At 39.0% G+C, this 15298-nt stretch overlaps 1 protein-coding gene across 1 annotated transcript in view; it reads right to left on the reverse strand.

Annotated features, from left to right (window-relative positions):
* LOC112116903 (opsin-5-like) overlaps nucleotides 1–14931 on the reverse strand; it is a 35389-nt gene extending 20458 nt beyond the window's left edge. The window contains exons 1-4 of the mRNA XM_029913524.1: nucleotides 14844–14931; nucleotides 11014–11176; nucleotides 8655–8782; nucleotides 6583–6917 (exon numbers count right to left, since the gene is read on the reverse strand). Of these exons, the coding sequence (XP_029769384.1) occupies nucleotides 6583–6917; nucleotides 8655–8782; nucleotides 11014–11176; nucleotides 14844–14931 (714 nt within the window). The remainder of the gene's footprint in view (nucleotides 1–6582; nucleotides 6918–8654; nucleotides 8783–11013; nucleotides 11177–14843) is intronic.
* Nucleotides 14932–15298: the final 367 nt, after the last annotated feature.

The following is a 15298-nucleotide window of genomic DNA, read 5'->3' on the forward strand; positions in this document are numbered from 1 at the left end:
TTTCATTCTGAGGAGGATCAAATCCTTAATGAATACAATTAAAAATAAGGTACGTGCTATTCAGACCAGCAGCCAGGTGGCACTTCTATGCTTACAATCATGCATTTTCAAGCTATCACAAGTGATGACCAGACTAAAATAGAACATTTCTATTTATTAAGTAAAAATCTGATAAAGATTCTTAGTTATTTCTATACTGATGTAAGTGACACGTAAGTATTGTTCTGCTGCTAAAAGAAAAATGGCAGTTTTTACATTGTAAATTGAATTTGATTTTATCTTAATTAAAATGGACTCAAATCACTTTTATAACTACATTCATTTTAGTCTTTTGCACCAATTTTTGTTCGGCCTCGGTAGGCATGAGTGCATTCGCTGCATTTGTTGAGAACACATATTGCAGGCAAAGGAATCAGACATGCAGGGTCAAGTGCAAAGAAGATGTGTACACAAGTGACCAATCACTGCTAGAGTGAAAGCAAATCACATAAACGTGCACACAAATTACTAGCTATTTGCACATGCATGCACACGGTGGCAGCAATAAACAATGCAGTCCACATATATTTTATTTGGTGGTATATTGCAGTAACTAGCTAGTAATAAAAAAACAAGTAGTTTACCAACCTCAGCCTCACAAAACTTAAACATATTAGTGAGGCATTTGTTCCACACTAAATCTTCTTAATAACCTGCTATTGTCATCAGAGCACGTGAGAAAAGCACCACAGGTAGAAATAATTCACTTTCAATTAAAACATTTAAATGAGGTTAATTATAATGAATGGATGTTAGTAAAAAAATTTCTTTTATTAAAAAAAACTTTTTTCTGCACTTGTTCTAAACTTTTTTCTGAACTTGTTCTGCACTTGTTCCATTTCTAAACAAACATTAATGTGTTCTGGAAAAATTACAGACCTTAATCTGAATGCTTTTAGTTACACTATTGACCTGGAAGCTCAGATAATAAATCAAAGAGAGGCTGATACTAATAGCATCATTTCAAGTACATTGGCAAAACAGTTGTTTAAAAAATGCAGGGCCTGTTCCTGCTCCCAGGAACATCAAAGGTAAAACTCCAATTGAGTTCAACAGGAGCTGGACTGGGCCCAAACAGTATAAGAGTGAGGAATGAGATATGTCGCTGTTTTAGGGACTATGGGAATTAATCAATGGGAGTTAGGTGCCTAAATCCTTTTCAGGATCTGGGTCTATAAGCCTGATCCAACTCTCAGCAACTTCAATGGGGGCTGGATCAGGTTCCAGAGGCACATCTCAAATTTGAAGTCTGCCAGGGTACCGGAGTGAAAATGGCTGATGTTAAGGAGGGGAGGAAATGGCAGTAAAGAGGCAGCAGAAGAGAGAATCTATACCTGGAAGGGAGCAGGAGGTACATTGTATTGGGAAGCTCTAACATGAACTGGCTAAATGGAGGAAGAAGCAAGTAGTAGTCACTGTTGTTATGGGGATGCAAAAGGAAGGAAGGGAAGCCTCCTCCTGACCTTCTCTCCACTCCCAGCTATCAGAACTGGCTGTTGGGAAGAGAGAAGCAGCAGCTATGTAGGGAGAAGGCAGCTCTTTCACCTAAATATTTAGCTTTGCACTAACACGGGTAGGAAAATTATTTGCCTGAACCCAAATACCATAATTTGGACCAGACTGTGGCTGAAAACTTATCTGAGACCAAATTGTGCTACAACCCTTAATTCTTATGTTTTACAAATGAATATTTGTACCTCCATTCAACTGGAATGAAGGGCTAACTGTTCCCCAGATTCCTCGCACCACAGCCATTATGTAAGTGTGACAAGGCAGAGATTGGGTGGGATTTGTAACATTCAAGAAATAGACTGGTTCCTTTTCATTTATAAATGCTCCAACAAAATATATTCAAATATTTTCACTTAGGTGAGATGATCATCAGCTGGTGCACGATAATTTCAATAGAACTATGCTGAACTGTAGCAGGTGGGAACCTGGCTCGTTTACATTTTACTGTGAACCCAAAGCCATAAATGAATGCAACCAGTAATGAATGCTCATTCAAAATATGCAGGAAATGGACAAAATTGGGCAACATTTTTCAGCAATAATCTTTTGGCAAGAAGATTGTCCCCTGTTCTCTCACTAGACGTCTCACCATGGCTTATTTCCTCCTAATTCTAGGGATTTCTCTTAAGTGTTCCCACTTACCCAGGCCAGCCTGATTATTTATAGTAAGCCAAAGAGCACATCAGTGTCCTAATTATAGTAGGCAATGTGTTGGCCCAACACTTCACGCTGTGCAAGCATCTGGGCACTGCATATTTCTCCTGAGAACAGACTTGTTTCCTTTGAAGCAGATGAAAGTTCTGGAATTGAATTCAGGCACTGGAAGTCCCATGTGTTTCTTAGGCCTGGTCTACACTAACCCCCCAAGTCGAACTAAAGTACGCAACTCCAGCTACGTGAATAACGTAGCTGAAGTCGACATACCTTAGTTCGAACTTACCGCGGTTCAGACGCAGTCCACATGCGGCAGGCAGGCTCCCCGTCGACTCCGCGGTACTCCTCTCGCCGAGCTGGAGTACCGCAGTCGACGGCGAGCACTTCCTGGTTCGACTTATCGCGTCCAGACCAGACGCGATAAGTCAAACCCAGAACTTCGATCCCCAGCCGCCGAACTAGCGGCTGGGTGTAGACAAGCCCATAGATTCCAAGGCCAGCAGGGACCATTGTGATCATCTAGTCTGACTTCCTGTATGACACAGGCCATAGAACTTCCCCAAAATAATTCCTAGAGTAGATCTTTTAAAAAAGCATCCAGTCTTGATGTAAAAATTATCAGTAATGAAGAATCCACCACTACCCTTGGTAAACTGTTCCAGTGGTTAATTACTGTCATTGTTAAAAATATAAACTTTATTTCCCACCTTAACTTGTCTAGTTTCAATTTCCAGCCATTGGATCATGTCATATCTTTCTCCACTAGACTGAAGAGCCCATTATTATATATTTTCCCCCCAGACAGCTACATATGGACTGTGATCAAGTCACGCCTTAACCTTCGTTTTTCTTAAATTAAATAGATTGAGCTCCTTGAGTTTATCACTATAAGGCCTGTTGTCTAATCCTTTAATCATTCTTGTGGCTCTTGTCTGAACCCTCTCCAATTTATCAACATCCTTCTTGAATTGTGGATATCAGAACTGGACACACTATTCCAGCAGTGGTTGCACCAGTGCCAAAGATAGGGGTCAAATAAGCTCTCGTCTCCTACTCAACATTCACCTGTTCATGCATCCAAGAATTGCATTAGCCCTTTTGGACATAGCTTTGTTCTAGGAGCTCATATTCAGCTGGTTACTCACCACCACCCACAATCTTTTTCAGAGTCACTGCTTCCCAGGATAGAGTCCCCCATCATGTAAGCATAGCCTATATTTTTTGCTTGTGCACAGCTTACAAAGTAATCCAGATTGCTTTGAATCAGTGACCTGTCCTCTTCATTATTTACCACTCCCCCAATTTTTGTGTCCACTGCAATCTTTGTCAATAATTATTTCATATTTCTTCTAGGTCATTGATAAAAATGTTTCAATAGTGTAGGGCCAAGACCAATCCCTGCAGGACCCTACTAGAAACATACTTGATTGATGATGATTCCCCATTTACAATTATATTGTGAGACCTATCAGTTAGCCAGTTTTGAATCCATTTAATGTGTGCCATGTTAATTTTATATCATTCTAGTTCTTTTAATCAAAATATTATGTGGTACTAAGAAAAACACCTTACAGAAGTCCAAGTATATTACATCAACACTATTATCTTTATCAACCAAACCTGTGATCACTAAAAAAAAAAAAAAAGAAAGATATTAATGCAAATCAACATGGGTTTCTGGGAAGTAGATCCCATCAAATTAGTTACATTACCCTCCTTTAGTTCTTTATTGAGTCCTATATCAGCTGCTCCATTATCTTGCCTGGGATCAATGTCAGACAGACAGGTCTATGATTACTGGGGTCATCCCATCTATCCTTTTTAAATTTTGGTACATTAGATTTCTTCCAGTCTTCTGAAACTTCCCTGGAGTCCCAAGAGTTATTGAAAATCAACAGTAATAGTCTAGCTCTTTTAAAACTTTTGGATGCAAGTTATCTGGACCCACTGATTTTAAAATATCTAACTTTAGTACCTGCTGTTTAACATCCTCTGAGACCCTAGAGGAATGGCATAATCTGTTTTTTCTCCAAATACAGAACTAATATTTATTGAACTATTTATTGAACAATTCTGCCTTTTCTGCATTGTTATTGATAATTATAGCATTTCCATCTAGTAATGGATTGATACCATTGTTAAGATTCTTTTTGTTCTTAAAAACTCCTTATTGTGGGAGAAGGAGAAAAGGGTACATTAAAGAAACAGGGAGTAAAGCACAGGGCACTGAAGATGGAGTAGGCAGAAACAAGAGGTAAAATATATGCCCAAGCAAAGCTCCAAACTAGAGCTGAACAGAGGATGGAAGTTCCATTTTGCAAAGGATATTGAGATTTTGAAATTTGGCTTTGTTCTGAATAGGAAGAAAATTCTGAGGTTTGTTTTCCCTCATCATTCAAAATGTTTCATTTAAACAAAATTGTTTTGTTTCAGTTTCCACTTTAAAAATTTTGTTTTAGGTTAGACTATATAATACAAAATTTAAAATTGCAGAACAAAAAGTCATTTTAAACCAAAAACATTCAGAATGAAACATTTCAATGTTTTTGTTCAAATTGGCAAAATGGGATGTTCTGACTGTTGGATTTGTCTGGTTTGCCTTCTGAAAGAAACACAAGTGAAACTGACCAGATTTCACAAAGTGTTTCAATTTTGGCAGAACTGCATATTCCATAAGAATATGACTCCACTGAAGTTGCTCCAACCAACTCTATTCCAAACAATGCACAAAGCTAACAGAGTCCATCACCTTCCCAATGCAAGCTTGTTCCCCTCCACTGTAATCTCCAGTTTAGTTTAAATGACTCAGACTGAGGTTCCACCACATCACTTGAGAGAGACGGATCTTTGTTTTATGTAATTGTTTTTTTCAGATTTATCCAAAAGTCAAAGTTCCTCTGGAGAACTCCTGTGATTTATCTTTAGTTTCAAACTTAGGAGCCCCGTTTTTAACATATAGGACAGTGAGATGTGTGGCTTAAAATATCTCACTTCAGAATCTTTTTCCAAATATATAAAAGTTTATCAGATTTGGTCTACATTTCTTCTAATAGACACAATAGCATCCAATATGCAAGAATCTTTCAAAATATGTTTTAACGGTATAAATGAATTACTTAACCTTGTATTCTCTCAGGATATTGTAGGAGCGTAAACATTTATCAGCTCATTTGTTTAGCCCTGTTTATGCTCAGTAATTCTCTCTTGTCAAAACACAATCCTCTTCCTTTAGTACCGATTCCTCAGCACATAGCATAGGTCTCAATATTTAGCTATTTCTCACTTCTTTAATGCAATCTGATTTTCTTTTTGATCTAGATAATGCTACCAAGCTGTTATGAGTAATACTGCAAGCTTAAAATGAAACTATATGCTACAAAAAACACTGCAATGCAATGTTACTACACATCCGTCATTACAAAACAGCCCATCTCTTTGCCTATCTGGGACAATATCTATAAAATATCATATTAGGAATGACAGGAATATATTTTGGGTTTCAAACTTTCTGAAAATAGAAAGATAAGTGGTCCTCAGAACTCTAAAGGCAAACAGATGTGGGGGTAAAAGTGAGGTATGTGACCCTGAAAACAAGGGGAAAGAAAGATGGACCTGGGAGCCAAAAGAAAGATGACCTCAACACAGAAGGCCAAAATGTAACTCTCTAAGAGTTCCTTCCAAATAACTGGCAACTGTATGTTTAGGTACAGAATTTGCTTGCATGCTACAAGTAGTACATTTTTCTATTGCAAGTTTCAAAGTTTTATTGCATTCAGCATACATTTTCCCTTTTAAAGCCAGGTTTTCCAAAGAAATCCTCCAGTCTTCCAAAATAGTTTGCAAAATATATAGAACTTTAAAGAAGAAAAAAAGGTCTGAAATTTTCACAAAACTCTAATAAAACTTCTGCCATACCTTTGTTACCAGAGACTAAAGAAAAGGCTACAGAAACCTCACAAGCTATCCAGGGCCGGCTCTGGCTTTTTTGCCACCCCAGGCTCCGCTCTCCCCGGCGGCGAGCCCGCCGCGGCTCCACTCTCCCCGGCGGCCAGAGCGCCGGGGGAGGGCGGCGAGCCCAGTCGCGGCCCCGCTCTCGGGCCGGAGCGCCACGCCGCCCCCCTCCAGGTGCCGCCCCAAGCACCAGCTTGGTGGGCTGGTGCCTGGAGCCGGCCCTGAAGCTATCACTTGAGGGGTTTTGCAGGAACAATTCATTTGCATGTGGTGAATCTGCACAAGGTAACATTGCATGCTTGTTTCAGAAACAAATGGAACTGATCATCTTTCCTTTCTCATTCCTCTCTTGGGATCCGTCTAGCACTCTAAATGGTGCTGCACGTGCATGCAGAATGTGGCTTGAGAACACAAATGTTCAAATACCTTGACTGTAATAGCCTGCACGTTGCTCATCCTGGTGGGACCTGAGACATGCTGTTCCACTGCTTTTCTGGATTCTTTGACAGTTATCAGAATGAGGGTATAGGATGTAACAATTACCCCACAGGGGATGATAAAGCAGAAGACAAAGAGAGCTACGGTGTAAGACATTGCCACCGTGTTTACATTTGATGAATGCCAGTCAATGCAACAAGCTGTACCATAGGGCTCTGCTCCATACTCTCCCCAGTGAGCTAGGGGTGAACAGGCAAAAATTGCTGCATAGGCCCATGCGCAGGCTATCAAGATTCGTCCATGTTCTTGCCTAAATCTGTTCCCTGGAAGACATGAAACAATCAGTGAAGAACTGCTCGCAGTAGCGTGATGGATTCTAATTATACAAGCCAGAAAACAATACATAGGCCCTTTTTATTGGACACTGGGTATTACAATTGTTTACCCCCCATGCTTGGGAGGAGCCCCCATAAACATCCACAAAGCTATCTCATTGTTTTCCTTCAAATCCCCTATTAAACTCTCCCTTTTCTGTGATGCCTTAACAGATAAGCAGCAAGGGAACCTAAAAGAACTCAAACAGATTAGCTTAAAATGAAAACTGGCACCCTCAGGCTGCTTGGAGTTATGCTGGGAAACCAGACCAGCACAAATTAGCACAGATCTGGGGGAGCGAGGGGTGATTGCAAAGGGGAGTTTCATGGTCACCTTACACCCCTGTTCCTGCAACTTGTGCTGTGTGTTCCTTGGTCATAGTCAAGGACCCGGCTCCCTGCAGCTTCAAAATGTGCTCCATTTTAGAATGGTTCACAGTATGACTTTCAAACACAACGTTAACAAACACTAATGAATCTAAAGAATGATCACCCTGATTTCAAACTAAAGAAGGGCTGTCACCTAGAGAGATTCTACTAAATGTTTTGCCCCAAACAAGTAGCGCCAAGTACTTGTAGGTCAGAGTTCATGATCCATGCCTAAAATGTTTAGATCTGCCATTTTTCAGGTTTATATGATAATAAGACATTATATGTACTTAACAGGGATGTTGCAGCTTCAACACACTTTCACATTAATTAACTATTTAACCTCACAATTATAATTTCTTTAAACAATCCAACACCATGCATAGACAAGAAAAGAACCAAGATACTGTTAGTTAGTGTGTATCTGGATTCAAGAGAAGGTCATCTTTGTTCTGGAAAATTTATCTCACTAAGAATAAGTAGTTCTGTTGGTACTGAATATAAAAGAGAGGGGCACCATTTGCATGGCTACACTTACTACAATCATGCGCATTTTTCTTGCAACACAACATCTTCAGGGATTTAAAAATCAAATGTAAAACCATCTTCTAAGCTAAAAGTTACCAGGTGAGATTTTAACATAAAAGCAAGTTTATTTTAACAAATTTTAAAACCACAAGGACAGTTTGACCTCAGGGTAAAATCTGATTAACACATGATCTTTTCCACCTAAAGTTCCACTCTCACAACAATGAGATACTAGAATTTTAAAGCTGTTCTTTGAATAGCAATAAAATCTGATGCTACATTTGTCTTTTCTATGTTACATTGACTGGCATTCCTCTTATCCTAAGAAGTGAGTGAGGTAATAAAGAAAGAACTTGAGTAGATGAACAAAAGAAACCAAAAGAAAACATCTGAAAAGGTCAAAAGAATATAGTATGCATCTCTACCATTTACAAAAAAAGTAAGGTACTGAAATGCTGCTCATACCTGTATCAAGTCAAAGATAATTGTACAAAATGAATCTTAAAAATGGTATCAACTTAACCCAACCTTGCTGTCATTTTAACAGTTACCTCATGGTCCTCTTCTGAGTCATTTACCTCAGCATAAGTGGGTTTCGATATAATAAACGAGGTTTATATAGCACCAAACTCAATTACTGGGGAGAACAGATATATAATCATTTAACCCCCCCCCCACGTAACACACCTTTCTATATAAACGTTCTCCAAGATACACAGACTAGCCAATGGCTGTCTTTGTTCAAGAGACAAATACTGAACAATCTGAGAGAGAAGGAAATTAATTTACCATAAGCTGGAAAACAAATTTTGAGGCAGCACACAGTACTCAGTAATGTTAGTGTTGACAGACTGCAGATCCCAAAAAGTACACCGCAAAATGCATAGAACAAGCAAACTTGTTTACCATACAGCCATCTGAAAACAAACAAAACAAAAACATGAGTCAAGATTTAGATGCCAGCATTCTTCCTGTAATTCAAAGGCACATGGTAGAAAGTCCCTCGTAGTGGTCATTATTACAATGTTGACATTTACCATTTGAAAGTAGCGAGCATCACTGTGATGTTAATGCTTGGTCAGCAGGTAACTGAAGGAGGGCGTTCTTACTGGAATATTCTAGTGCCATTAAGAAAATCGTTGCCTGCCTTCATTTTTGAGGAAAGGTGAGGAAAAAAAAAAAAACAGAGAGGCTGTTCAATTCAGCCACTTCTGCCAAGCTGTTCGCCCCCTTTTTCTCTGGCACCAGCTGCTAAGAATTCTGGTCTCCTCATTCCTCTTCCTCTGCAACACTTTTAGGCACTGTCTACATGGAGAGTTGCAGCAGTTTAACTAAAGATATGAATTTAAACTGATTTAGTTAAACTAATGCAGTCCCCTGTGTGGACACGTATTTTCAGTATAAGAGTAGCTTATTCCAGTTTAATTTAAACAGATTAGAAACTGGTTTAAAATAAACCAAATTAAGCTACTCAAACCAAAATCAGAGTGTGTAGACAAGGCCCTGAGAGAGGATAAGAGACACATTCTGAAAGCAGCACTAATTAGGAGAATAGTCCTGCAGTAAGGAGATGGAATCTCAAAAATCCCTCTCTCCCTTCTCCCGCTTCCCCAAGTCATATGGAAGAGTTAAAAGAGGTGATCTTATACCGTAGCTCTTGGAAGCAGATTGCTCAGGAGGTGATACAGTCATGAAAGTAAACAGTCAATAGCACTGACTTGAGCTAGGCAGTGTGTGGGCAGCTTTTATGCAAGCTCTCCCACACGGATCAGAATTTGGCTTGGAAGACTTCCTCTTGAACCTTGCCATTTAGCTAGATTACATCTCACCTTGTTGCTTCCTAGTGCGGCTCTGCAGGAAATGCCAACATTCAGAGGGTTTTTTTTTTCCATTCTGAATCAGATGAAGTTTTCAAAATATTTCGTTCTGATAAAATGCATTCCAATTTGGGGTTTTTAAAAATTATATTATAATTTATAGTTTAAAGTACAATACCCTTTCATAACAAAGTCATTTCAAAACAAAACATTTGCAGTGTTCAAGCCCCGAGGTCATGTTCTGTTTGATCTTTTCAAACCTTTTCCCAACAAAAAATTCATCAAAAAAATCAACAGTTTCCCCAGGAAGGTCCGTTCCCCTTCCCACCATCCTCCAGCCACTTTGTGTGGATTTCAACATGCTGTGAACACACCTCCTGGATAGGACCCAAAAGGGGAATGCCTAGCTCGTGAATCCTGCTGGGGCGTAGATGGGAGTTAGGCACAGAGCTGATGGGCAGGTCAAGACTTGGCTATGGGCACGTTCAGCCACTAAAATGTAGGCACCTAAAGTCTCCAAGACACCTACAGGGCTCGGCAGCAGCAGCTGAGATGATGTTTTGCAAATGCCATTTGCTCTTAAATGTTTGACTTCAGTGCCCAAAGTGGCAGATAGGTGTCTAAATCCCTTTGATCTGAATAAATTAGACTCTGGGGGGCTAGATTCACATTCTCCTCCATCCTGTGAGCACCTCCTTTTTCCTCTCCACAATCCCAAAAAGCTTCCATGGGAAAACTCAACAGCATACCAAATACTGCCTAGGATCCAGCAAGGGCATTTATTAGCGATTCTGAGCCCCATGTAAAGATCACAAAAGCCAGGTATTATGGAATATTATTAGGTTAAACTTGCAAGGATGAGGGAGGTAGAGGCAAGAGAAAGAAGAGCTAAATTGGAAAGAAGTCCAATTGTGAGTTGGACATTAACCGTAACTTTAAAGCCTAGGATTAAATTTAATCCCCAGGAGTCATATACAGCCTCAGATTTGTTTGCATATTAGATTTGTGTTTTTTTTAAACAGCTACATTCCAATAGCTTTTACATTTCCTCCCACAGAAGATTTCAGACAGCGGGTAGAGTGATTGTATGGAAGAAATACCCCCAAGCCCCTTTCCCAGGAGGAATACAAATTGCAATGGCATCAGACTAGAAAACTAAATGCAGCCAGCAGCTCCGAAAGCTGCTCTTACGTAACATACTTCTCTCAATCTCTGTAATTAATCTTCCCTGTCCTTTCTACAAAAGTGGCAGAATAATTCAATCCTGTCTGCTGACAGAGGCCTCCAGTCTGTGCAGAGGATATTAAATACTATTTGCATATTGAACACACCTGTGAGAAAGGCTGGATGTAACAGCTAGAGGGTACAAGGTCAGAGTCATACCAAGGTCACTGATGGCAAGGTTGATCATGAAGTATTCTGCTGGTTTTAGCAAATTCTTTTTCTTGTAGGAAACATACAGAAGAATACTGTTTCCACACAAGGAGCATATTCCTATAGGGGAATATAAAATAAAAAGAGGAATTCATTATTCTCATTTATTGGCTTTTCATTTTTAACACTCTTTGCAAGGAGTAAGGCATTGCCAACCTAGTCAGTGTTTATGGGATGATCTTTTTTCTATGATGAAATTAATTCAACTCAAATTTTTTTCCAGGAATGCCTTATTTAAGACTCATTTGCGATAATGATTAAGGATACAAAGTGAATCATGGAGAAATAAACTTAAATTATATCTCTATTATCGCCAGATTAAAAAGTTCATTTTCTTAGGATCTGATATAATTCTAGTAGACGATATACTGTTTCTAACATTCCAACACAAATAACAGGGAAAGAATATTAATTTTCTCTCTAGCTCGGAATGAGTAGGATAAAACCTAGTTCTTATAGTTGTGGAGAAAAGTATGGCTTAACTAGTAGCCATGCTGATTTCTAGGTTAGAAAGTCATGTATTCAAATCCTAATACCACAACTCAGTATTGACCTTTCAGCACAGCAGTAAGAGGCTTTACTTCACTTAATATATCCTTATATTTACCAAGCCAGTAGAATTTTATTTCCAGCCCCCACCAACCTCTCAGTATTTTTTCAAATGTTCTCCACAAATTATCTTGCTTTCACTTGAAGGACTATGCTAGTTGGATTCATTGTTATTTTGATTAACAAGGAATTGTAATAAGCAGTAACAAACTGTTCTCTACCGTATTAAACCTATCTCAGGTGCTGAGGGCGGAGACTTTCTTGAAAAGGAAGAGGAGAAGAGGGATTGATCTGGGGAAGTTTTAGTCCTATTGTAATAATATTACAGCTTGTCAAAACATTTTGTTCAAAACTTTTTTCATACAAATGGCCTTTTTTCTAATCTGAAAACTTTTCAAAAACTGCTTTAAACATTTTCCTTATTTTTCACCAAACCCAAAAATTTTACAATTTTGAAATGTCAGATTTTCCACATGCACCCACCTGCTTCTCCCCCCCCCCCCCACACACACGGAAAGCACAGAATGAACAATATCCTGATTTGCTTAATACATATTGACTTTTTCCATTTTAAAAAAAATTCCTTTTGCCACTGCAATTTTTGAAAAATTCTTTACCTTTTGAAAACTTAGAGTGGAAGAAGGAAACACAAAGAGACAAATGAAAAAGTGAAGAAAAAACTGGGTATCGTTCATTTAGTGACAAAAGGGGGGACCTAAAATTCAAAATATCAACATTTTAAAATATATTTTGCCACAAATTTTGATTTGAACCTTACAGAATGGGAACACCTTTGAAATGGTTCCACTATTTTGTGAAATAGTTTTTCCATTTTTCCACCAGCTCTACCAAATATTTCATGACATAATATCTCTACCGGAGACATGATCTGAGACTATGAGATCAAATGTGGCCATTGAAGGCATGGGAACTTAAACATTAGAATTACTTTCACTTATCAAAATGGATTGCAACTAGCACATGAAAATTCCATCCACTTTAGTAATACTTCAATGTTCTCAGTAGCCGGTCTACGATCATCACTTGGCTCCATAAAAACAACTCACCTTTTCTGTTTGCTTTCAAGGTCCCACAGCACCCAGCCCTGTTTGGATTACCAGCTCAAGCTCTGATATGATATCCCAGCATGCACCATGTGGATGTCACAGCTGCTTTAGGAGTCTGCTGAAGCATGGAGATTGGGGAAGGTCAGCTTTGTTGTCAGTTTTTTAGTTATTAAATTGTGGAGGGAGAGGGGAATTTAATAAATTACAAAATTATATCTAAGATAAAAGTTGCACAGTACTTCTTGTAAAAGCAACTTACCTGACACCCCCTTGCCCAAAAGGCTGGCTCCTTTCTCTTACAAGGTCCTGTAGCAGCTGTGACGCCACTAACATAGTGCATGCCGTAAAATCACACTGAAGCGAGCCAGTGATCTGAGCAGGGTTGGCTATCATGGGATCTGAAAGGGAAAATAAAAATAGTAAGTTACTAGGCAACACACCTTGCTGAATACTTTTTTAGCAAAAGGTGGGAGAGTGGGGCATAACATATACTGCTGAAGTAGATGGAATTTTCACAATTTCATGTGCAGTTCACTTTCCAGCGAGAGCAAGTTTGCACTTTGCTTTGTTGATGATGATCTGCATGCAGAACATCAGAAACAGAATGAAAGCATCACCAGAAAGTTCTAGTTTTCACCTGCAATGAGCAAACAGCAAGACTCACGTATTTGTTTCTAATCAGAAAGTACTTTATAATATATATACCAGTTCCTGCAAAGCTACAAAGAGAGTTAGATTTCCAATTACATTTCAATGGCCAGTCATGCCACAATTCTCCTCTCAGATTCTTTATTTGCTTTTTCCAGCCATGAAGTAGGACTGATGTACTATATTGGTGCTCCTTGTCTTGGGGGGTGATGTTGTTTAGAAGGTGATGTTCTTTACAGACAACCCTCAGTTTCTGCATTTGAAACACTTGACTTGGTTCACAGAAATCAGAGACTAGGGATCAAATTCTCCCACCTGGATTTGCATCACACAGCTCAAAAGCCAACATCCATCGCAGAGAAGACCATACTAGCGTAAAGGAGGTCCTCCAGTTGTATACAATGAATGTAGAGATGTCTACACAATTCCCTGCTGACAATGTAGCGGGGAAAAGGAGAAAGGGATCCTTCTATATCATCCTTCCACTGCATGCATCCGATGAAGTGGGTTTTAGCCCACGAAAGCTTATGCTCAAATAAATTTGTTAGTCTCTAAGGTGCCACAAGTACTCCTCGTTCTTTCTACATCATACTAATCCCCGGCTGTCAGTAGTCATAAATTAAAGCAGTTACCAGGTAGACTGGCCCAGCATACAATATGAGCAGTATCAGGGATTGAAAGAGTGATTTTAAGGCACTTTCTCCCCTATCTCCATGCAATTTGTGCTGTATGCAGTTCAGCTACAGCCAAGGATCTGGCCTTTTCTCAGCTAGAATATGCATTTTGTTTCTTACCCATAAAGAATTCATAAGACCATATTCACCAATGGTATAACTGGGGTCAAATCTATTGAAGTCAATGACTGAGGATTTTAGATGCAGAGAAATTCAGTGTTACAGTTCCAGGAGTAACTTGGCTTCATTGCTCATGTTTAAGGCTCTAAACCTGCATCTGGATCTACTTTCATGGGCCACTGTGCCCATGAGGAGTCTCACTGACTTTCCTGGGACTCCTCATGAGTATAGGGGTTTGCACTAGTAGATGTTGATGCTGGATTGGGATTTAAGGATTCAATGTTAACACCATAACCAGAAATACAAAATAGTGCTAACCAGAACCTCATCTGGTATAAGTTGAACCAACCACACAATATTTTGCAGTAAATCATTCTTAAAAATATTTAATGGCTTCCAAAGTTAACACTGTTATTATAGTAGATTAAAATTGAATAGGTACTTTCTTTTTGACGAAAAATATGTCACTAATTAATGTTATAGAAGTTGTAATTAGTTCAATCTATTCTTTTATTTTATTGTTATGAAAACTTTGAAGTAATCCGTGTCAGTAATTAACTCCATTTCCAGACCCTCTACATTCTCATCAAACCTTTGGAATGTGAAATAATAAACATGAAACAACGCAGGAGAAGCTCCAAAACATACTTACCATGAAAACATACTTACCAAACACTGTATAAATCATTCCAACAATAATATCTTCCCCTTCTGTTATTTTGGACTGGAATGTTGCATTAACAAGATAGGAACCCATCTGAAAAACAAGAAAATGGGAATTCAGCATCTGAGAATCTCTCTGTTGGCTTTCTGCGAGACTAGCAATAAGCTATTTGTTGGGGGGGCGTTGGTTTGATTTTTCCAGTGTTTGCAATGACAAGTTTGAAGATGAGAGATGTGGCATGGGGTTGTTGCTGAGGAAGGTTAGTTTCTGTCACCCTTGAGCGGTGTCCCTTTGACTCATTAGAACATGAATACATCAAGATTTTCCAAAAAATGTCTTGTGACTCTGTATGCCTCGATTTTTGGATGCTCAACTCGAGAAACATTAAAAGGGGGCTGAATTTCAAAGAGTGAGACTGTTCAGCACTTTCCAAAGATAGGAGGCACGAAAGGCCAAAAAC

This window comes from Terrapene carolina, unplaced genomic scaffold (genome assembly GCF_002925995.2).
Source record: "Terrapene carolina triunguis isolate 2854851 unplaced genomic scaffold, T_m_triunguis-2.0 Scaffold58, whole genome shotgun sequence".
NCBI classification, from domain to species: Eukaryota; Metazoa; Chordata; order Testudines; family Emydidae; genus Terrapene; species Terrapene triunguis.